Genomic DNA, 24,273 nt, shown 5'->3' on the forward strand with positions numbered 1-24,273 from the left:
AACTTTGAAGTTCTGACGAGAGGCCATCAGATCCATCGAAAATGAGGCTCTGCCTATGCTTTGGGAAAGCCCCTAAAGAATAAGGTGTCTAAAACAGTGCCTGCCGATATTATTATATCAAAATACCCAGATAAAATGATTCCTCAAGGCTAAATATGTGTTAATAATGAATCGATTTAGCCCAGAAAAAGTCTACAGTCTTAATAAGCCCTTTTTGAAGCCCTTATTTACGATCGTAATAAACATGGCTTACCGGATCCCATAGGGAAAATGACAGCTTCCAGCATTACATCGTCTTGTTAGAATGTGTCATACCTCAAGCAGCAAGAGACTGCTCACTGTTCCCCCAACTGAAGTTAATTGCTCTCAACAGTCCTGTGTGGAACAGCCATGGATTTTAGTGACGGTTGCTAAAATCATTTTCCTCATACAAACAGAAATCTTCATCTCTTTTCTGTTTCTGAGTAAATAGTACCTACCAGCACTATTTTAAAATAACAAACTCTTGATTGAATAATAAAAACTACAGTTAAACACTAAAAAACTCTAAGCCATCTCCGTGGAGATGTTGCCTGTACAATGGCAAAGAGAATGACTGGGGTAGGCGGAGCCTAGGAGGGATCATGTGACCAGCTTTGCTGGGCTCTTTGCCATTTCCTGTTGGGGAAGAGAATATCCCACAAGTAAGGATGACGCCGTGGACCGGACACACCTATGTTGGAGAAATATGAAGGAATTGTTCAAAATTCACCAAAATTTCACCACAGTGTCTTAAAGCCTTAAAAGTATTGCACCCCAAATTTGGAAGCTTTAACCCTTAAAATAACGGAACCGGAGCCGTTCTTAACTTTAACCCCTTTACAGTCCCTGGTGTCTGCTTTGCTGAGACCCAACCAAGCCCAAAGGGGAATACGATACCAAATGACGCCTTCAGAAAGTCTTTTCTATGTATCAGAGCTCCTCACACATGCGACTGCATGTCATGCCTCTCAAAAACAAGTGCGCAACACCGGCGCGAAAATGAGGCTCTGCCTATGATTTGGGAAAGCCCCTAAAGAGAAAGGTGTCTAAAAAAGTGCCTGCCGATATAAACTTATCAAAATACCCAGATTAAATGATTCCTCAAGGCTAAATATGTGTTAATAATGAATCGATTTAGCCCAGAAAAAGTCTACAGTCTTAATAAGCCCTTGTGAAGCCCTTATTTACAATCTTAATAAACATGGCTTACCGGATCCCATAGGGAAAATGACAGCTTCCAGCATTACATCGTCTTGTTAGAGTGTGTCATACCTCAAGCAGCAAGAGACTGCTCCCTGTTCCCCCAACTGAAGTTAATTCCTCTCAACAGTCCTGTGTGGAACAGCCATGGATTTTAGTTACTGTTGCTAAAATCATTTTCCTCATACAAACAGAAATCTTCATCTCTTTTCTGTTTCTGAGTAAATAGTACATACCAGCACTATTTTAAAATAACAAACTCTTGATTGAATAATAAAAACTACAGTTAAACACTAAAAAACTCTAAGCCATCTCCGTGGAGATGTTGCCTGTACAACGGCAAAGAGAATGACTGGGGTAGGCGGAGCCTAGGAGGGATCATGTGACCAGCTTTGCTGGGCTCTTTGCCATTTCCTGTTGGGGAGGAGAATATCCCCACAAGTAAGGATGACGCCGTGGACCGGACACACCTATGTTGGAGAAATGAGTTAGCTAACTTAAGGGCTTTAAGCTTGTGTGTAATCTCATCTAATGGAGCTGATTCAAGTGTCTCTTCCAGAGACTCAAACCAAAATGCTGCTGCAGCTGTGACAGGCGCAATGCATGCAAGAGGTTGCAATATAAAACCTTGTTGAACAAACATTTTCTTAAGGTAACCCTCTAACTTTTTATCCATTGGATCTGAAAAGGCACAGCTATCCTCCACCGGGATAGTGGTACGCTTAGCTAAAGTAGAAACTGCTCCCTCCACCTTAGGGACCGTTTGCCATAAGTCCCGTGTGGTGGCGTCTATTGGAAACATCTTTCTAAATATCGGAGGGGGTGAGAACGGCACACCGGGTCTATCCCACTCCTTAGTAACAATTTCAGTAAGTCTCTTAGGTATAGGAAAAACGTCAGTACTCGCCGGGTACCGCAAAATATTTATCCAACCTACACATTTTCTCTGGTATTGCAACTGTGTTACAATCATTCAGAGCCGCTAACACCTCCCCTAGTAATACACGGAGGTTTTCCAGCTTAAATTTAAAATTTGAAATATCTGAATCCAGTTTGTTTGGATCAGAACCGTCACCCGCAGAATGAAGCTCTCCGTCCTCATGTTCTGCAAATTGTGACGCAGTGTCTGACATGGCCCTAATATTATCAGCGCACTCTGTTCTCACCCCAGAGTGATCACGCTTACCTCTTAGTTCTGGTAATTTAGCCAAAACTTCAGTCATAACAGTAGCCATATCCTGTAATGTGATTTGTAATGGCCGCCCAGATGTACTCGGCGCTACAATATCACGCACCTCCCGAGCGGGAGATGCAGGTACTGACACGTGAGGCGAGTTAGTCGGCATAACTCTCCCCTCGTTGTTTGGTGAAATATGTTCAATTTGTACAGATTGACTTTTATTTAAAGTAGCATCAATACAGTTAGTACATAAATTTCTATTGGGCTCCACTTTGGCTTTAGCACATATAGCACAGATATCTTCCTCTGAATCAGACATGTTTAACACACTAGCAAATAAACTAGCAACTTGGAAATACTTTTCAAGTAATTTACTATAATATGAAAACGTACTGTGCCTATAAGAAGCACAGAAAAAGTTATGACAGTTGAAAATTAATAAACTGAAAAGTTATAGCATCAAATCTTTGTAAAAAACACAATTTTAGCAAAGGATTGCTCCCATTAGCAAAGGATAACTAACCCTGATAGCAGAAAAAAAAAAAAAAAAAAATACAGAAATAAACGTTTTTTTATCACAGTCAACTACAATCTCACAGCTCTGCTGTGAGTGATTACCTCCCTCAAAACAAGTTTTGAAGACCCCTGAGTTCTGTAGAGATGAACCGGATCATGCAGGGAAGACAATAAACTTCTGACTGAATTTTTTGATGCGTAGCAAAAGCACCAAAAAAGGTCCCTCCCCATCACACATAACAGTGAGAGAGATCAGTAAACTGTCATAAATTAAATAAAACGACTGCCAAGTGGAAAAAAATAGTGCCCAAAACATTTTTTCACCCAGTACCTCAGAAAATTAAACGATTTTACATGCCAGCAAAAAACGTTTAACATTAATAAATTGAGTGTTATTAAAAAGCCTGTTGCTAGTCCCTGCAAATTAGGCTAAAGTTTTATGCATACAGTATAATTCCAGTGAAGTGCCATTCCCCAGAATACTGAAGTGTAAAATATACATACATGACAGCCTGATACCAGTTGCTGCTACTGCATTTAAGGCTGAGTTTACATTATATCAGTATGGCAGAATTTTCTCATCAATTCCATTGTCAGAAAATAATAAGCTGCTACATACCTCTTTGCAGATTAATCTGCCCGCTGTCCCCTGATCTGAAGTTTACCTCTCCTCAGATGGCCGAGAAACAGCAATATGATCTTAACTACTCCGGCTAAAATCATAGAAAAACTCAGGTAGATTCTTCTTCAAATTCTACCAGAGAAGGAATAACACACTCCGGTGCTATTATAAAATAACAAACTTTTGATTGAAGGTATGAAACTAAGTATAATCACCACAGTCCTCTCACACATCCTATCTATTCGTTGAGTGCAAGAGAATGACTGGGAATGGCAGTTAGGGGAGGAGCTATATAGCAGCTCTGATGGGTGAATCCTCTTGCACTTCCTGTTGGGGAGGAGTTAATATCCCATAAGTAATGGATGATCCGTGGACTGGATACACTTAACAAGAGAAATAAAATGTGATTTTTTATTTTTTTTTAAATTTTTACTAAAATAGCATTTCTTATTTAATAAACTATGCAATACAATGATTGCCCCTTAAATTTCTTCATTATTCCCCCCAAGACACATATGGATACATACAAGATACAGACTAACTGATAAGATTTGAGTTTCCATGCAAAACTGTGCAGTGTTAATATCTATCTGCTCAGACTCTGTTAATTTGTTAGACACAATAACAATCTTTTAATATAAGCTAACATTATAAATGACAGTTCCATTTTTTATTTTATTTTTTTGCTCACAGAGATGGCTGAGCCAATCCAACAGTTAACAAGAAATAGTCGAAATGAAGAAAGACAGAGGGTGCCTTACTTGCTGCTGAGTCGCAAAGAAAAGGTTGGAATTTCTGATCATAATCTTCACACTTTTCTTTATGTACAGATCCAACAAAATCCTGTATGTTGTATCACTAAATAATACCGCTCAATAAGAGATAATCACACTGATTAACTTACATAATAAGATGTGTAAACATTAAAGGGACATGAAAACCAAATGTTTTCTTATTTAGATAGAGGATACCATTTTAAATGTCTTTCCAATTTATTTCTATTGTCTGATTTGCTTCATTCTCTTGGTATATTTTTGCTGAAGAAGTAGCAATGCAATACTGGAAGTTAGCTAAACACATTGGGTGAGCCAATGACATGATGCATAAATGTGCAGCCACCAATCAGCAGCTTCATGATCCTACCTAGGTATGATTGTCAACAAAAGATACGAAAAGAACAAAACAAATTAGATCATATACGTATATTGGAAAGATGTTTAAAAAAAAAGTTTCATGTCCCTTTAAGCTGTGTATTGTTTCTTTATCTCCACAGGGACTTTAAATACATAATTCTGTCTAGCATTTATTTAATGTTTAAAACATGACAATGTGCAGACTTTTTTCTTTTAACAGTTATACTAGTTTAAATATTTCTCTCTCTGCCAAGGCCAATAAGGAACAGTTATAGATAGGTCACTGGAGTGTAGAATACGGTATTATAAATAGAATATGGAATCTGTACTTCCATTTTTAACAGGAAGTGGAAAGTCCACAAATTTCAGAATTAAATTAAAGGAAAAAGAAACAAAATAGTGAAATTATATTGCAAAGTATCTTTACTGCATATAACTATAAAATTTTAGATTACAAAGTGATTAATGTTCCTTTAAAGGGACACTAAAGTAAAAAAATAGTTCATGATTCAGATAGAGCATACACTTACTTTGTCAATATTTAAACAGCTAATTAAACTTTATAAAATACATCTATATGTTATTCTCAGACTAATCTTTTCTTTGAATGTATCATTCATTATCATTAATTTAGTGTTTAATGTCCCTTTAAATCATTAAAGCTGATTTATAGTCTTACATGTTTAATGTTACTGCCTGAGAATGATGCTTATTAAGCTAAAATGACATGAAAGAATAAATGCAGTGGTTTTAATGTAATAAATAAAACGCATCAAAGAAATTCTAAATGCAATGCGTATGCTATTCCCAATGGTAGAAACTACTACTATTAACAAAATATACCAGGCTGTGACATTTTAGTGAATATATTGCTGTTTCTAGGTGATTTAAAAGCAGATCATATTTGGAAAAGTTCTTTACAAAAAATATTATGCAAATATTGCTTCTAAGTACTCAACCATGTGACAATGCATCTTAAAAGGATATGAAAACCAAAATGCTTCTTTCATGATTCAGATAGAGCATGTGACTTTAAACAACTTTCTAATTTACTTTTATTATCAATGTGTTTTTGTTCTCTTGGCATCTTTTGTTGAAAAGCAGTGACGTATGCCATTTCTGGAGCACTATATGGCAGTAGTTTTGCAAGATTGTTATCCTTTTGTAAGAGCACTAGTTGGCAGCACTTTTTTCTGCCATGTAGTGCTCCTGACGTCTACCTAGGTATTTCTTTTAAAGGTGCATCATACAACAAAATTATTATAAGCTATTTAAATAAAGCATTAAGTGTAGATAACATTTGCAATTGACACGCATTACCTATCTTGCAGCTAACTCTCCTAAAAATGGGATAAACCATGCAGGGTGTTTCACTGAATATGGATACCTAAGTACTATACTCTAATCATTGAGCTATGGTTTTATCTTCACTCCCTAACTGCCTACAGAAGACAGTCACTAACTGGCTCACTAAAGCTGCATTAAAGGGACATTATACACTAGATTTTTCTTTGCATAAATGTTTTGTAGATGATCCAATTATATAGCCCATACAGTTTTTTTTTTTTTAAATGTATAGTTTTGCTTATTTTTAAATAACATTGCTCTGATTTTAGACTCCTATGTAAGCCACAAAGTTTTAGAAGTATACAGATGTATACCTACTCCAGCTTACTCCTGTTTGTATAAAGTGTCTTTTCATATGCAGAGGTTGGGGGAGGGGGGGAGTGTCTGCTGTTTTTGCTATACAGCCCCTTTCAGTGAGTGTTTCAGCTAACCTTTTCAACAGAGCTAAACTGGGAGCTTCTAAGTAAGTTTTTAAATGGTTTTATACTGGATTTTTATATCAGTATCTGTGCATATTATTCTGTATAGTAGTGTCTATTACATGCAGTTATATGAAAATTGGTGAATACTGTCCCTTTAACTCTCATGAGATTTCACAGTAAACTTCCTTAAACTGAATAGGGAAATAACATGAGTGTGCATGAGGCATGCTCCCTGGCAGGTCCCGGGACAGGCATACTGATTTGCTGCTTAAAATCCTTTGCAATGGGGTATGAATACTTAGGACATTTTGAGGTAAAATATCTTTCCTTTTTTACATAGAGATGATCAGGTGATATTTTCTAGTCAACTTTTTACAGCTATGCTGCATCATTTCCAAGTGTTTCAGCATTTGGGTATCATGTCCCTTTAATAGAGTTGCCACCTCAGCCATGTTTTCCTGGACACTTATGAGTTACACATGCTGCAGGGTGGAACATGTTTTGTGTTTCTGGACAGCACTATTCATCTGCCTCCCTGCACACCCTGCAGCATGTGTAACTTATAAGTGTTCTGTATTTTAAGGGACAGGTGGCAACCCTACCCTTTAAGGCCTCAAGATTATGAGCTAGATGTACTAGTGACAGGATGCAAAATGTGCTTATAGCCACAAGATTAAAGAGCACTAACCAGGAAAAATCCTACTTGAGTATGTCAACACAATGACTTTAGTAGTTGTAAATCATTACTATCATCATCTCATGCACTTGAAAAATGTTTCTTCGATTTGTTGAGGGAAAAAAAAAAGTAAATAGCAGCTGCTTCCCCTTACAAATTCTATGTACTGAAAAACAATGCTTTTTTGAAAATGTAAATACTTTCTTATATACAGAATAAAAGTTTGCAATAATGTTTGGGACAATACATTTTTATTATACGCCATTTCATTTATAACTTTATAAAAGAATATATATATATTAAAACAAACTACTCTTTCACTGGTGACTTATTTTAAGAATTTAAAGCACTACACTATTTCTATTTCTGTCTTAGATTCACTATTATGAATCCCATTTCTGAATAAAAAGCAAAATGTGTGTTATTTAAGATTTTGTTAAAGGGACATTCAAGACAAAATTGGAACCCATATGGGTGCATTTCAGTTTTAAATAGAAGCATTTTTGTAATATAAATGTATTAGCAAAAATGCTTCTAATAAAAGCTATAGCTGTTTCAAAAGTGTATTTAAGTATGCACTGTGCACCAGCATTTTAAACACAGCACTTGCTAAGGTGCTTGTATCATCTGGTAATGACTTATTTGTTAATTGCTGACATGATTCAAGCCCCACTGGGGGTTTTTTAATAATAGAATTAAAATGGAAAGTTGTTTGAATTGTATGTTCCATCTGAAATGGATTTTCTTGTCCTTTTAATGGACTTTTAAAACAAATAAAAAGCTCAGAGTATTTTTGATATGTTTATACAAAAATGTAGTATCCATTAAAGCCTTTTAGTTGGTTATGTTTTTACATTCTTATGTATTCATTTATTTGTTTATTATTTTTTTGGGAACAACTATAAATGAATCACATGCACCACAGTTTGTATTTACACATAACAACAAACTCTAAGTAGAAAATCAGATTACCACAAAGTATAATCCTGCGCTAAGTGAAGGCCCTTGTTCTCCGAGCACATACGCTGCTCCGAGGGATAAGAGCGTCTGCTGTGGTCTGGACTCATAGACAGCAATATGCTTTTGGAGGAACAAATTAAACAGGCACAGATACTTAAAAAAAAAAAAAAAGACAGAGAGACAATGAATAGAGAGATTGTTCTGAACCAAGACCAACATTTGTGAAGAACTAAGTCTGCTACATATATGTCCCTTATTGACTTTATCAGAAAACAACTGCAAAACAATGCATATTATACTACCTTTATGACCTATGCTAGCCTGGTTGTCTTTGGACTAAAGCCCAAATTGGCTCCTTCAAATAAGGCACATGGTGGGTGAAGTTTGGCTATTGAAAATAGGTAAAAAGGATGTTAATTTATTCTACACACCCCTGTTAAAATGTCAGGTTTCTGTGATGTAAAAAAATTAGACAAAGATAAATCATTTCAGAACTTTTTCCACCTTTAATGTGACCTATAAACTGTACAACTCAATTAATAAAACAAAGTGAAATATTTTAGGTAAAGGGAAATAAAAATAAAAAACTAAAATAATATGGTTGCATAAGTGTGAACACCCTTTTATAACTGGGGATGTAGCTGTGTTCAGAATTAAGCAATCACATTAAAAATCATGTTAAATAGGAGTCAGTACACACCTGTCATCATTTAAAGTGCCTCTGATTAACCCCAAATAAAGTTCAGCTGTTCTAGTAGGTCTTTCCTGACATTTTGTTAGTCGCATCCTACAGCAAAAGCCATGGTCCGCAGAGAGCTTCTAAAGCATCAGAGGGATCTCATTGTTAAAAGGTATCAGTCAGGAGAAGGGTACAAAATAATTTCCAAGGCATTAGATATACCATGGAACACAGTGAAGACAGTCATCATCAAGTGAAGAAAATATGGTGCAACAGTGACATTACCAAGAACTGGATGTCCCTCCAAAATTGATGAAAAGACGAGAAGAAAACTGGTCTGGAAGGCTACCAAGAGGCCTACAACAACATTAAAGGAGCTGCAGGAATATCTGGCAAGTACTGGCTGTGTGGTACATGTGACAACAATCGCCCGTATTCTTCATATGTCTGGGCTATGGGGTAGAGTGGCAAGACGGAAGTCCTTTCTTACAAAAAAAAACATCCAAGCCAGGCTAAAATTTGCAAAAACACATCTGAAGTTTCCCAAAAGCATGTTGCAAAAGGTGTTCTGGTTTGATGAAACCAAAGTTGAACTTTTTGGCCATAATTCCAAAAGATATGTTTGCCGCAAAAACACTGCATATCACCAAAAGAACACCATACCCACAGTGAAGCATGGTGGTGTCAGCATCATGCTTTGGGGCTGTTTTTCTTCAGCTGGAACTGGGGCCTTAGTCAAGGTAGAGGGAATAATGAACAGTTCCAAATACCAGACAATATTGGCACAAAACCTTCAGGCTTCTGCTAGAAAGCTGAACATGAAGAGGAACTTCATCTTTCAGCATGACAACGACCCAAAGCATACATCCAAATCAACAAAGGAATGGCTTCACCAGAAGAAGATTAAAGTTTTGGGATGGCCCAGCCAGAGCCCATACCTGAATCCAATTTAAAATCTGTGGGGTGATCTGAAGAGGGCTGTGCACAGGAGATGCCCTCGCATTCTGACAGATTTAGAGTGCTTTTGCAAAGAAGAGTGGGCAAATCTTGCCAAGTCAAGATGTGCCATGCTGAAAAAACATAATTTATGCTTACCTGATAAATTTATTTCTCTTGTAGTGTGTTCAGTCCACGGGTCATCCATTACTTATGGGATATATTCTCCTTCCCAACAGGAAGTTGCAAGAGGATCACCCAAGCAGAGCTGCTATATAGCTCCTCCCCTCACATGTCATATCCAGTCATTCGACCGAAACAAGACGAGAAAGGAGAAACTATAGGGTGCAGTGGTGACTGGAGTTTCAATTAAAATTTAGAGCTGCCTCAAAAAAGACAGGGCGGGCCGTGGACTGAACACACTACAAGAGAAATAAATTTATCAGGTAAGCATAAATTATGTTTTCTCTTGTTAAGTGTGTTCAGTCCACGGGTCATCCATTACTTATGGGATACCAATACCAAAGCTAAAGTACACGGATGATGGGAGGGACAAGGCAGGAACATTAAACAGAAGGAACCAATGCCTGTAGAACCTTTCTCCCAAAAACAGCCTCCGAAGAAGCAAAAGTGTCAAATTTGTAAAATTTTGAAAAGGTATGAAGTGAAGACCAAGTTGCAGCCTTGCAAATCTGTTCAGAGGCCTCATTCTTAAAGGCCCAGGTGGAAGCCACAGCTCTAGTGGAATGAGCTGTAATTCTTTCAGGGGGCTGCTGTCCAGCAGTCTCATAGGCTAACCGTATTATGCTACGAAGCCAAAAAGAGAGAGAGGTGGCCGAAGCCTTTTGACCTCTCCTCTGTCCAGAATAAACGACAAACAGAGAAGAAGTTTGCCGAAAATCTTTAGTTGCCTGTAAGTAGAACTTCAGGGCACGGACTACGTCCAGATTATGCAAAAGACGTTCCTTCTTTGAAGAAGGATTAGGACATAATGATGGAACAACAATCTCTTGATTGATATTCCTGTTAGAAACAACCTTAGGTAAAAACCTAGGTTTAGTACGCAGAACTACCTTGTCTGAATGAAAAATCAGATAAGGAGAATCACAATGTAAGGCAGATAACTCAGAGACTCTTCGAGCCGAGGAAATAGCCATCAAAAACAGAACTTTCCAAGATAAAAGCTTAATATCAATGGAATGAAGGGGTTCAAACGGAACACCCTGAAGAACTTTAAGAACCAAGTTTAAGCTCCACGGAGGAGCAACAGTTTTAAACACAGGCTTAATCCTAGCCAAAGCTTGACAAAAAGCCTGGACGTCTGGATTCTCTGCCAGACGTTTGTGTAAAAGAATAGACAGAGCAGAAAACTGTCCCTTTAACGAACTAGCGGATAAACCCTTTTCTAAACCCTCTTGTAGAAAGGACAATATCCTAGGAATCCTAACCTTACTCCATGAGTAACTCTTGGATTCACGCCAATATAAATATTTACGCCATATCTTATGGTAAATTTTTCTGGTAACAGGTTTTCGAGCCTGTATTAATGTATCAATAACCGACTCAGGGAAACCACGCTTTGATAGAATCAAGCGTTCAATCTCCATGCAGTCAGCCTCAGAGAAATTAGGCTTGGATGGTTGAAAGGACCCTGAATTAGAAGATCCTGCCTCAGAGGCAGAGACCATGGTGGACAGGACGACATGTCCACTAGGTCTGCATACCAGGTCCTGCGTGGCCACGCAGGCGCTATCAGAATCACCGATGCTCTCTCCTGTTTGATCCTGGCAATCAGTCGAGGCAGCAACGGAAACGGTGGAAACACATAAGCCATGTTGAAAACCCAAGGGGCTGCTAGTGCATCTATCAGCACCGCTCCCGGGTCCCTGGACCTGGATCCGTAACAAGGAAGCTTGGCGTTCTGGCGAGATGCCATGAGATCCAGTTCCGGTTCGCCCCAACGAAGAATCAGTTGGGCAAATACCTCCGGGTGAAGTTCCCACTCCCCCGGATGAAAGGTCTGGCGACTTAGAAAGTCCGCCTCCCAGTTCTCCACGCCTGGGATGTAGATCGCTGACAGGTGGCAAGAGTGAGACTCTGCCCAGCGAATTATCTTCGAGACTTCTAACATCGCTAGGGAACTCCTGGTTCCCCCTTGATGATTAATGTAAGCCACAGTCGTGATGTTGTCCGACTGAAATCTGATGAACCTCAGTGTTGCTAACTGAGGCCAAGCTAGAAGAGCATTGAATATTGCTCTTAATTCCAGAATGTTTATTGGGAGGAGTTTCTCCTCCTGAGTCCACGATCCCTGAGCCTTCAGGGAGTTCCAGACTGCGCCCCAGCCTAGTAGGCTGGCATCTGTTGTTACAATCGTCAAATCTGGTCTGCGAAAAGTCATTCCTTTGGACAGATGAACCCGAGACAACCACCAGAGAAGAGAATCTCTGGCCTCCTGGTCCAGATTTAGTAAAGGGGACAGATCTGAGTAATCCCCATTCCACTGACTTAGCATGCATAACTGCAGCGGTCTGAGATGCAGGCGCGCAAATGGCACTATGTCCATTGCCGCGACCATTAAGCCGATTACTTCCATGCACTGAGCTACTGATGGGCTTGGAATGGAATGAAGGACACGGCAAGCATTTAGGATTTTTGATAACCTGGACTCCGTCAGGTAAATTTTCATCTCTACAGAATCTATAAGAGTCCCTAGAAAGGGAACCCTTGTGAGTGGTAACAGAGAACTCTTTTCCATGTTCACTTTCCACCCATGCGACCTCAGAAATGCTAGAACTATCTCTGTATGAGACTTTGCATTTTGAAAACTTGACGCTTGTATCAGAATGTCGTCTAGGTACGGAGCCACCGCTATGCCTCGCGGTCTTAGTACCGCCAGAAGCGAGCCCAGAACCTTTGTAAAAATTCTCGGGGCCGTAGCTAACCCGAAGGGAAGAGCTACAAACTGGTAATGCCTGTCTAGAAAGGCAAACCTTAGGTACCGATAATGATCTTTGTGAATCGGTAAGTGAAGGTAAGCATCCTTTAAGTCCACTGTGGTCATATCCTGGCCCTCCTGGATCATGGGTAGGATGGTTCGAATAGTTTCCATTTTGAACGATGGAACCCTTAGGAACTTGTTTAAGATCTTTAAGTCCAAGATTGGTCTGAAGGTTCCCTCTTTTTTGGGAACCACAAACAGATTTGAATAAAAACCTTGCCCCTGTTCCATCCGCGGAACTGGGTGGATCACTCCCATCACTAAGAGGTCTTGTACACATTGTAGGAATGCCTCTTTCTTTATTAGGTTTGTTGATAACCTTGACAGATGAAATCTCCCTTGTGGAGGAGAAGATCTGAAGTCCAGAAGGTATCCCTGAGATATGATCTCCAACGTCCAGGGATCCTGGACATCTCTTGCCCAGGCCTGGGCGAAGAGAGAAAGTCTGCCCCCCACTAGATCCGTTTCCGGATAGGGGGCCCTTCCTTCATGCTGTCTTAGGGGCAGAAGTAGGCTTTCTGGCCTGCTTGCCTTTGTTCCAGGACTGGTTGCCTTTCCAACCCTGTCTGTAACGAGCAGCAGTTCCCTCCTGTTTTGGAGCGGAGGAAGTTGATGCTGCTCCTGCCTTGAAATTACGAAAGGCACGAAAATTAGACTGTTTGGCCTTTGATTTGGCCCTGTCCTGAGGAAGGGTGTGACCCTTACCTCCAGTAATGTCAGCAATAATCTCCTTCAAGCCGGGCCCGAATAAGGTTTGCCCTTTGAAAGGAATATTAAGCAATTTAGATTTAGAAGTTACATCTGCTGACCAGGATTTAAGCCATAGCGCTCTGCGCGCCTGGATGGCGAATCCGGAGTTCTTAGCCGTTAGTTTGGTTAAATGCACAACGGCATCCGAAACAAATGCATTAGCTAGCTTAAGGGCTTTAAGCTTGTTCATAGTCTCATCCAATGGAGCTGTGCGAATAGCCTCTTCCAGAGACTCAAACCAGAATGCCACTGCAGCAGTGACGGGCGCAATGCATGCAAGGGGCTGTAATATAAAACCTTGTTGAACAAACATTTTCTTAAGGTAACCTTCTAATTTGTTATCCATTGGATCTGAGAAAGCACAACTATCCTCCACCGGGATAGTGGTACGCTTAGCTAAAGTAGAAACTGCTCCCTCCACCTTAGGGACCGTCTGCCATAAGTCTCGTGTGGTGGCGTCTATTGGGAACATTTTTCTAAATATCGGAGGAGGGGAAAAGGGCACACCGGGTTTATCCCACTCCTTGCTAATAATCTCTGTAAGCCTTTTTAGGTATAGGAAAAACGTCAGTACACACCGGTACCGCATAGTATTTATCCAGCCTACATAATTTCTCTGGGATTGCAACCGTGTCGCAATCATTCAGAGCCGCTAATACCTCCCTTAGCAATACACTGAGGTTCTCAAGCTTAAATTTAAAATTTGAAATTTCTGAATCCGGTCTCCCTGGATCAGATCCGTCACCCACAGAATGAAGCTCTCCGTCCTCATGTTCTGCAAATTGTGACTCTGCCCAGCGAATTATCTTTGATACTTCCAACATCGCTAGGGAACTCCTGGTTCCCCCTTGATGGTTGATGTAAGCCACAGTCGTGATATTGTCCGACTAAAATCTGATGAACCTCAGTGTTGCCAACTGAGGCCAAGCTAGAAGAGCATTGAATATCGCTCTTAATTCCAGAATATTTATTGGGAGGAGTCTCTCCTCCTGAGTCCACGATCCCTGAGCCTTCAGGGAGTTCCAGACTGCGCCCCAACCTAGAAGGCTGGCATCTGTTGTTACAATCGTCCAATCTGGCCTGCGAAAGGTCTTCCCTTTGGACAGATGAAGTCGAGAAAGCCACCAGAGAAGAGAATGCCTGGTCTCTTGATCCAGATTTATTTGAGGGGACAAATCTGAGTAATCCCCATTCCACTGACTGAGCATGCATAATAGCAGCGGTCTGAGATGCAGGCGCGCAAATGGTACTATGTCCATTGCTGCTACCATTAAGCCGATTACTTCCATGCACTGGGCTACTGACGGGTGTGGAATGGAATGAAGGGCACGGTAAGCATTTAGAAGTTTTGATAACCTGGCCTCCGTCAGGTAAATTTTCATCTCTACAGAATCTATAAGAGTCCCTAAGAAGGGAACCCTTGTGAGTGGTGATAGAGAACTCTTTTCCACGTTCACCTTCCATCCATGCGACCTCATAAATGCCAGAACTATCTCTGTATGAGACTTGGCAGTTTGAAAACTTGACGCTTGTATCAGAATGTCGTCTAGGTACGGAGCCACCGCTATGCCTCGCGGTCTTAGTACCGCCAGAAGTGAGCCCAGAACCTTTGTAAAGATTCTTGGGGCCGTAGCCAACCCGAAGGGAAGAGCTACAAACTGGTAATGCCTGTCTAGGAAGGCAAATCTTAGATACCGATAATGATCCTTGTGAATCGGTATGTGAAGGTAGGCATCCTTTAAGTCCACTGTGGTCATGTACTGACCCTCTTGGATCATGGGTAGGATGGTTCGAATAGTTTCCATTTTGAATGATGGAACTCTTAGGAACTTTTTTAGGATCTTTAAGTCCAAGATTGGTCTGAAGGTTCCCTCTTTCTTGGGAACCACAAACAGATTTGAATAAAATCCTTGCCCTTGTTCCGTCCGCGGAACTGGGTGGATCACCCCCATTAATAAGGTCTTGTACACAGCGTAGAAACGCCTCTTTCTTAATTTGGTTTGCTGATAACCTTGAAAAATGAAATCTCCCTTGTGGAGGAGAAGCCTTGAAGTACAGAAGATATCCCTGAGATATGATCTCCAACGCCCAGGGATCCTGGACATCTCTTGCCCAAGCTTGGGCGAAGAGAGAAAGTCTGCCCCCCACTAGATCCGTTTCCGGACAGGGGGCCCTTACTTCATGCTGTCTTAGGGGCAGCAGCAGGTTTTCTGGCCTGCTTGCCCTTGTTCCAGGACTGGTTGCTTTTCCAACCCTGTCTGTAACGAGTAGCAGTCCCTTCCTGTTTTGGAGCGGAGGAAGTTGATGCTGCTCCTGCCTTGAAATTACGAAAGGCACGAAAATTAGACTGTTTGGCCTTTGATTTGGCCCTGTCCTGAGGAAGGGAGTGACCCTTACCTCCAGTAATGTCAGCAATAATTTCTTTCAAGCCAGGCCCGAATAAGGTTTGCCCTTTGAAAGGAATATTAAGCAATTTAGATTTTAGAAGTTACATCTGCTGACCAGGATTTAAGCCATAGCGCTCTGCGTGCCTGGATGGCGAATCCGGAGTTCTTAGCCGTTAGTTTGGTAAAATGCACCACGGCATCCGAAACAAATGCATTAGCTAGCTTAAGGGCTTTAAGCTTGTTCATAATCTCATCCAATGGAGCTGTGCGAATAGCCTCTTCCAGAGACTCAAACCAGAATGCCGCCGCAGCAGTGACGGGCGCAATGCATGCAAGGGGCTGTAATATAAAACCTTGTTGAACAAACATTTTCTTAAGGTAACCTTCTAATTTGTTATCCATTGGATCTGAGAAAGCACAACTATCCTCCACCGGGATAGTGGTACGCTTGACTAAAGTAGAAACTGCTCCCTCCACCTTAGGGACCGTCTGCCATAAGTCTCGTGTGGTGGCGTCTATTGGGAACATTTTTCTAAATATCGGAGGAGGGGAAAAAGGCACACCGGGTCTATCCCACTCCTTGCTAATAATCTCTGTAAGCCTTTTAGGTATAGGAAAAACGTCAGTACACACCGGTACCGCATAGTATTTATCCAGCCTACATAATTTCTCTGGGATTGCCACCGTGTCGCAATCATTCAGAGCCGCTAACACCTCCCCTAGCAATACACGGAGGTTCTCAAGCTTAAATTTAAAATTTTAAATTTCTGAATCCGGTCTCCCCGGATCAGATCCGTCACCCACAGAATGAAGCTCTCCGTCCTCATGTTCTGCAAATTGTGACGCAGTATCGGACATGGCTCTTGTGTCGTCGGCGCGCTCTGTCCTAAACCCAGAGCTATCGCGCTTGCCTCTTAACTCAGGCAAATTAGATAATACTTCTTTCATAACATTAGCCATATCATGCAAAGTGATTTGTAAGGGCCTTGATGTACTTGGCGCCACAATCTCACGCACCTCCTGAGCGGGAGGTGAAGGTACTGACACGTGAGGAGAGTTAGACGGCATAACTTCCCCCTCGATGTCTGGTGATAATTTCTTTACCGGTAAAGACTGACTTTTATTTAAAGTAACATGAATACAATTGGTACACAAATTTCTATTGGGCTCCACATTGGCTTTTAAACATAATGAACAAGTAGATTCATCTGTATCAGACATGTTTAACAGACTAGCAATGAAGGCTAGCAAGCTTGGAAAAAAACTTTCAGTGAATTTACAAGCAATATGAAAAAACGCAGCAGCGCTTTTTAAAAAACACAAAAAAACTGCCACAGTTGAAATAACAATGAACTAATTCAGTTATAGCCAACAATTTTAACAGTAAATGTATGAATTTAGCAGAGGATTGCACCCACTAGCAAACGGATGATTAACCCCTCAATACCCACAACCGGATAATCAATTTTAGATTTAACGTTTTTCTCACAGTCAAACACACTGTCACAGGTCTGCTGTGACTGATTACCTCCCTCAAAAATGAATTTTGAAGACCCCTGAGCTCTCTGGAGACGTCCTGGATCAAGGAGGAAAAGGCAGGAAGACTGTGCTAGAATTTTATCTGCGCAACAAGGCGCTAAAAAAAGGCCCCTCCCACTCATATTACAACAGTGGGAGACCTGTTACAACGGTTTCTATGCAGAAATAAACGTCAGCCATGTGGAAAAAAATCATGCCCAAAAAGATTTATCACCAAAGTACCTCACAAAACGAATAACATGCCAGTAAACGTTTTAAAAACAACTTTTCCAGTATTATGTAAAGTTATCACTAAGCCTGCTACCAGTCGCTTCTACTGCAGTTAAGGCTTATACATTTATTTCAGTATTAACAGTATTTTCTCAGTCAAATTCTAGTCCCTAGAAAATAACTCGACTGCGCATACATTTAACAGCCTGATACCAGTCGCTACTACTGCATTAAAGGCTGTACTTACGTCATATGGGTAACGGCAGTGTTTTCTTAGTCAATTCCATTCCTAGAAAATATTATACTGCACATACCTCATTTGCGGAGGACCCCGCATGCTATTGCCTTTTCTGAAGTTACCCCTCCTCAGAATGTGCGAGAACAGCCAGTGGATCTTAGTTACGTCTGCTAAGATCATAGAAAACGCAGGCAGATTTTCTTCTTCTAAATACTGCCTGAGAGAGAAAACAGCACACTCCGGTGCCATTTTAAAATAACAAACTTTTGATTGAAGAATTAAGTAAAAAACTCCTGTCTCCTCTCACAACCTCCTTTGTTGAGACTTGCAAGAGAATGACTGGATATGACATGTGAGGGGAGGAGCTATATAGCAGCTCTGCTTGGGTAATCCTCTTGCAACTTCCTGTTGGGAAGAGATATAATCCCATAAGTAATGGATGACCCGTGGACTGACTACACTTAACAAGAGAAAGATTGTTTGTTTTTCAATTGAGTTGTACAGTTTATAGGTCACATTAAAGGTGGAAAAAGTTCTGAGATGATTTATCTTTGTCTCATTTTTTTACATCACAGAAACCTGACATTTTAACAGGGGTGTGTAGACTTTTTATATCCACTGCATGTATGTATGTATGTATATATATATATATATTTTTATATATATATATATATATATATATATATATATATATATATATATATATATATATATATATATATATATATATATATATAATGCTTATCTGATTAATTAATTTATCTGATTAATTTATTTCATGGTGGAGTCTACAAGCCAATACTCCTGGAAATTCCACTCCTGACCACTAGGAGGAGGCAAAGATTCCCAAAAACGTCAAAAGCCCTTAAAAACCCGTCCCACCTTACTGGAAACTAGTTTGAAGTATAGTCAAACAAGGAGAAGAAGAAAGGTAGGAATGGGATAAGACCAGAAAAAAGGAGCAGGAAATTAAGAGGTGAATACTTGAACTGACGCTAGAAAAAATACAATGGGTGGGGTCTTGCAGACTCTCACAACCAAGAAAGAAATTAATTGATCATATAAGCATAAATTATATTTTCTTAAGGTGGTGAGAGTCCACAAGCCATTTCGCCTGGGAAACTAATAACCAAGCTGTGGAGTCCACGAATAATGACTGCAGGACAAGAAAAAAATACTCAATATCTAAACATTATTATTTATTTATTTATATATATATTTTGTTTTTTTAATTTATATATAAAAAATATACCGGTAATTTATGCTTACCAGATAAATTTCTTTCCTTCCTGGCAGAGAGAGTCTACGACTTCATTCCTTACTGTTGGGAAATACAACACCTGGCCACCAGGAGGAGGCAAAGACACCCCAGCCAAAGGTTTAAATATCCCTCCCACTTCCCCTATCCCCCAGTCATTCTGCCAAGGGAAGAAGGAAAAGCAGGAGAAACATCAGGGTATAAAAGGTGGCAGAAGAAAAAATATAAAAAGGGAGCTGCCCATCATAAAAATAAATTACGGGCGGGGTCATGGACTTTCCCTGCCAGGAAGGAAAGGAATTTATATGGTAAGCATAAATTATCTTTTCCTTCCATAAGACAGGGAGAGTCCACGACTTCATTCCTTACTGTTGGGAAAACTATAACTAAGCTCCAGAGGACACTTAATGAATAACGAGAGGGAACAGAAAAAAAGAGGCGGACCCTATTCTGAGGGCACCATAGCCTGCAAAACGTTACTCCCGTAAGCTGCTTCAGCCAAAGCAAACACATCAAACTTGTAAAATTTAGAAAAAGTGTGTAAGGAGGACCAGGTAGCTGCCTTACAAATCTGATCCTTAGGGAGGAACCCTAGTTTAGTGCGTAAAACCGCCTTATCATACATTAATTTTAGAAAGGCTACACTACTTTAGAACAGGGCAAATGTCCTTCTACAACTATATGCTTTTCCTTTGGGAACAACACTATTATGATGCCTGAAATTGATGGCATTTGCAATGAGGTTGTAAAATCTAGGCTGAATTATCTGTGATCCCTATATGTGTAATTAATAGCCTTTAAAGGTGCAATGTACAGTGGAAGTATGTTTTAACACCCAAACTATTCCCTGGAGAATCTTTGTTATTGTTGTTTCTTCCTTTCCCCCCTACACCTTTTATTTCAATGCAAATGATATTACTTCTTATACTCCAACAGTCTGTTTAGACACTGTAGGTTCCTACAAGTTATATTGGAGAATGTTGAAATTATTCTTTGGGGAAAACATAAAACTATATATGTGGACTTTTAATCAATGTGGACTTGTTAAATTTTGATTCAAGATGGTTCATATCAATGTCTCTTACATAATTAATATGTTCCCCTGCCTGAAATGTTTGAACCTGTGTGTTCTGATTAGATGTAATGCTTGTCTATTGATAATTTAATAAACATTAAATAAATAAATAATAAAAAAAAGCCTTATCAGCATGAAAAAAACATATATGGGGGATCACATTGCAAAGCACAAATCTCAGAAACTCTGCGCGCAGAGGCAATAGCTAACAAAAAAAAGAACCTTTCAAAGATAACAATTTAATGTCAACAATATGCATAGGCTCAAACGGAGCGTGCTACAAAACACTAAGAACAAGGTTGAGGCTCCAAGGCGGAGCCCCAGATCTAAACACGGGTCTGACCCTAGCCAGAGCCTTAACAAAGGACTGCACATCCGGAAGCTCAGCCAATCTTTTGTGCACTAACACCAACAGGGCCGATATCTGTCCCTTCAGGGAACTAGCAGATAGGCCCTTTTCTAGTCCATCCTGGAGGAAAGCTAAAATTCTGGCAACCTTATGCCAGGAAAAGCCACGCTCTTCACGCCAGTACAAGTAAGTCCTCCACACTTTATGGTAGATACGACAAGTAACTGGCTTACAAGCTTGAACCAGAGTGTCGATAACACTCTCAGAGAACCCTCTTTTGGCTAAGACTAAGCATTCAATCTCCGCACAGTCAGCCTCAGAGAATCTAGATTTTGATGAACGAAGGGACCCTGTATCAGCAGATCTCTGCGACAAGGTAACGTCTACTGAGGAGATGAGGACATCCCCACCAGATCCGCAAACCACGTCCTTCGTGGCCACGATGGAGCAATCAGAATCACAGATGCTTGTTCCTGCTTGATGCAAGCCACCCCACAAGGGAGAAGGGGCAATGGAGGAAAAAGATATGAGACTGAACCTTCATGGTACTGATAGGGCATCTATCAATTCTGCCTGCCTCAACCTCAACCTGTGCCTGGGTAGCTTGGTGTTGAGGCGGGATGCCATGAGATCTATCTCCGGCGTCCCCCACCCGTTGCATATATCTGCAAACACCTCGGGGTGAAGAGACCACTCCCCTGCATGAAAGGATTGCCTGCTGAGAAAGTCTGCTTCCCAGTTGTCCATACCCGGAAGGTGGATCGCTGACAGAGTACATTTGTAAGTCTCTGCCCACTCTAGTATCTGAGATACTTCTCTCATCGCCAAGGAACTTCTCGTTCCCCCTCGATGGTTGATATAGGCAACCAAGGTTATATTGTATGATTGGAATCTGATAAACTGGGACGAATCCAGAAGGGGCAACGCCTATTGATCGGAAGGGAGGAGTCCACAGCCCTTGTGCCTTCTTGGCACCACAAACGGCTCCCCAGCCCGAAAGGCTTGCGCCCGTAGTCACAATTTCCCAAGACGGTGTCAAAAAGCACGTGCCTTGGGACAGATGATCAGGACAGAGCCACCAGGAGAGTGATTCTCTCGACAGGCTGTCCAGTACAATCTAATGAGACAGATCTGAATGGTCGCCGTTCCATTGTCTCAACATGCATAGTTGTAAGGGTCTGAGATAGAATATGGCACAAGGAATGATGTCCATGCAGGACACAATGAGTCAGATTACCTCCATACACTGAGCCACTGATGATCTCGAGAAGGCCAGGAGGGCAAGACATGCAGAAGATAGCTTGCAACGTCTCTGATTTGTGAGGAATATTCTCATAGATATGGAGTCTATTATAGTTCCCAGGAAATTCAACCTTGTACTTGGAGTAAGATAACTCTTTTCCAATTTTATCTTCCATCCATGTGATCGAAGAAGACTGAGAAGGGACTCTGAATGTTCTTCCGCTAGACGAAAAGAATGTGCCTGTACCAAGATATCATCCAGGTAAAGCACTTCTGCAATACCTTGTGTTCTGGCAACGGCTAGAAGAGCCCCCAGAACCTTTGTAAATATCCTTAGAGCAGTAGCTAGGCCAAAAGGAAGAGCTATGAACTGGAAATGTTGATCCAGAAAAGCAAACCTCAGGAACTGAAAATGTTCCCTGTGAATCGGGACGTGAAGGTATGCATCCTTCAGGTCTATTGTGGTCATAAACTGTCAGGATTGGTCATATTGTTTTCATCTTTAAAGAGGGAACACTCAGAAACTTGTTAAGGCACTTAATTGGCCGAAAAGTTCCATCCTTCTTTGGAACCACAAAAAGGTTTGAATAAAAGCCCAAACCTCTTTCTGCTGTAGGTACTGGGACAATTACTCTTAGAGAGGAGAGAACCTGTACGCAACCTAAGAAGGCAGCCCTCTTTTCTGGTCTTGTCGAAAGACTGGAGAGTAAGAATCTGCCCCTGGGCGGATGAGACTTGAATCCTATCCTGTATCCTTGAGATACAACCTCCAGGACCCAAGGATAATGTACATCCTGGAACCAAGCATCTGAAAAAAGACAGTCTGCCCCTACTCGATCCGATCCCGGATCGGAAGCCGCCCCTTCATGCCGATTTGTTCTCGGCGGGCTTCTTAGTCTGGGCTTATTCCAGGAGTGAGCGGGCTTCCAAGTACTCTTGGGCTGCTCGTACTTGGAAGAGGACTGCTGCCGTTAGGAACTGCCAGCACCAAAGGAACGAAAATTAGACAGTTGCCGTTCCTTAGGCCTATACTTCTTATCTTGCGGTAGGAAGGCACATTTCCCTCCAGTAACCATAGAGATAATGAAGTCCAGCCCTGGACCGAATAAAATCTTCCCCTTGAAGGGAAGAGAAAGGAGTCTAGATTTAGAAGTCAAATCCGCAGACAAAGACTTCAACCAGAAAGCCCAGCGGGCTATAACCGCAAAGCCAGCAGCCTTTGCATTTATGCGAATAATCTGCATATTCGCGTCGCAGATGAATGAGTTAGCAATTCTGCCTAAATTCTCTCCTGAATATCCTTGAGGGGAGTCTCCACCTCAATGAGCTCCGAAAGAGTGTCGCACCAGTAGGTAGCTGCTCCAGCAACCGCAGCTACAGCTGCCGATGGTTGAAATAAAAACCCCATATGTTGAAACATCTTCCTCAGAAAAGTTTCCATTTTTTATCCATAGGCTCTCTAAACGAAGAACTATCCTCCAGAGGGATAGTAGTATGCTTAGCCAGCATGGAAAAAGCGCCATCCACCTTCGGGATGGATCCCCACAAATCTAATTGAGAGTCAGGGACCGGGAATAATCTTTTATAAGTAGACGAGGGGGAAAAAGAAGTTCCTACTCTTTCCCATTCGTTACTAATAATGTTCGCCATCTTAACTGGCACAAGAAAAGTCAGAGAGACCATCCCATCTTCGTAAACCCTGTCTAATTTAGGGATCTTAGGCTCCTCAGGGAGTGTAGCCTCTAGAACCTCTAGAATAGACAGAACCTCCTTTAATAAAAAACGCAGATGCTCAATTTTAAATCTAAAGGAGGGTTCCTCCGCTGAAGGAGATTTAAAAACTGAAGTCTTCGACTCAGAAAGCTACAGAGGTTAACTCATCCTCGGATAGCTGGGATATAGTAGCTAAATCCGAAAAATATTTAGATGACTCAAGGTCAGGAGTACCTTTCTCTTGCATTTGTTAGAGTGAGGTAAGGCACTCAGGGCCGCAGACACTGCCGATTGTAACTATGCAGTAAAGTACGCTGGAAAAAGCCCCCTCCAGATGGAGTATTAGTTGAGCCGTGGGGAACTGCATGTGGAGCGGGTAATGTAGAGAGGGTAGTAAATTCTCGGGACCCAGATTCCTGAGAAGTAGACGGCTCAGGAGGGCTAATAGCGCTATGTGTATTAGCAGGCTTGTCTCCCTTCTTAGACTTTAGAACAGTGTTTAGGCAAATAGAACAAAATTGAGCAGGCAGGCAGGCAAACTATAGCCTCCTCACAATATAAACAGGAATTATTCATCAGTACAGAAGAAGCAGAACCTTCTAATGTAGAATCAGAGTCCTCCATAGCTTTGTACATACCAACAGAAGGACAATATAAAAGAAATGCTTTTATTTAAAAAAATGGCACCTTAATACTCCCAATGGCTGGGGCACTCACCACCTCCTAGACCCATACAGCTAACAGAGAAAACGCTCTCCTTAGGAGTAATGTCTGCAGCAGGATCTAAGAAATTAAAGAGACCGCACCCAGTCATGTGGT

At 41.0% G+C, this 24,273-nt stretch overlaps 2 protein-coding genes across 3 annotated transcripts in view; one reads left to right on the forward strand and one right to left on the reverse strand.

The window, feature by feature from the left end:
* FANCM (FA complementation group M) overlaps nt 1-24,273 on the reverse strand; it is an 811,954-nt gene that overhangs the window by 680,207 nt on the left and 107,474 nt on the right. The window lies entirely within an intron of this gene.
* LOC128644974 (heme-binding protein 2) overlaps nt 1-24,273 on the forward strand; it is an 87,821-nt gene that overhangs the window by 44,791 nt on the left and 18,757 nt on the right. For both annotated transcript variants that reach the window (XM_053697674.1, XM_053697675.1), the window contains exon 2: nt 4,233-4,324. In XM_053697674.1, the coding sequence (XP_053553649.1) occupies nt 4,233-4,324 (92 nt within the window). The remainder of the gene's footprint in view (nt 1-4,232; nt 4,325-24,273) is intronic.

This window comes from Bombina bombina, chromosome 1 (assembly GCF_027579735.1).
Source record: "Bombina bombina isolate aBomBom1 chromosome 1, aBomBom1.pri, whole genome shotgun sequence".
In the NCBI taxonomy this organism is placed as follows: Eukaryota; Metazoa; Chordata; class Amphibia; order Anura; family Bombinatoridae; genus Bombina; species Bombina bombina.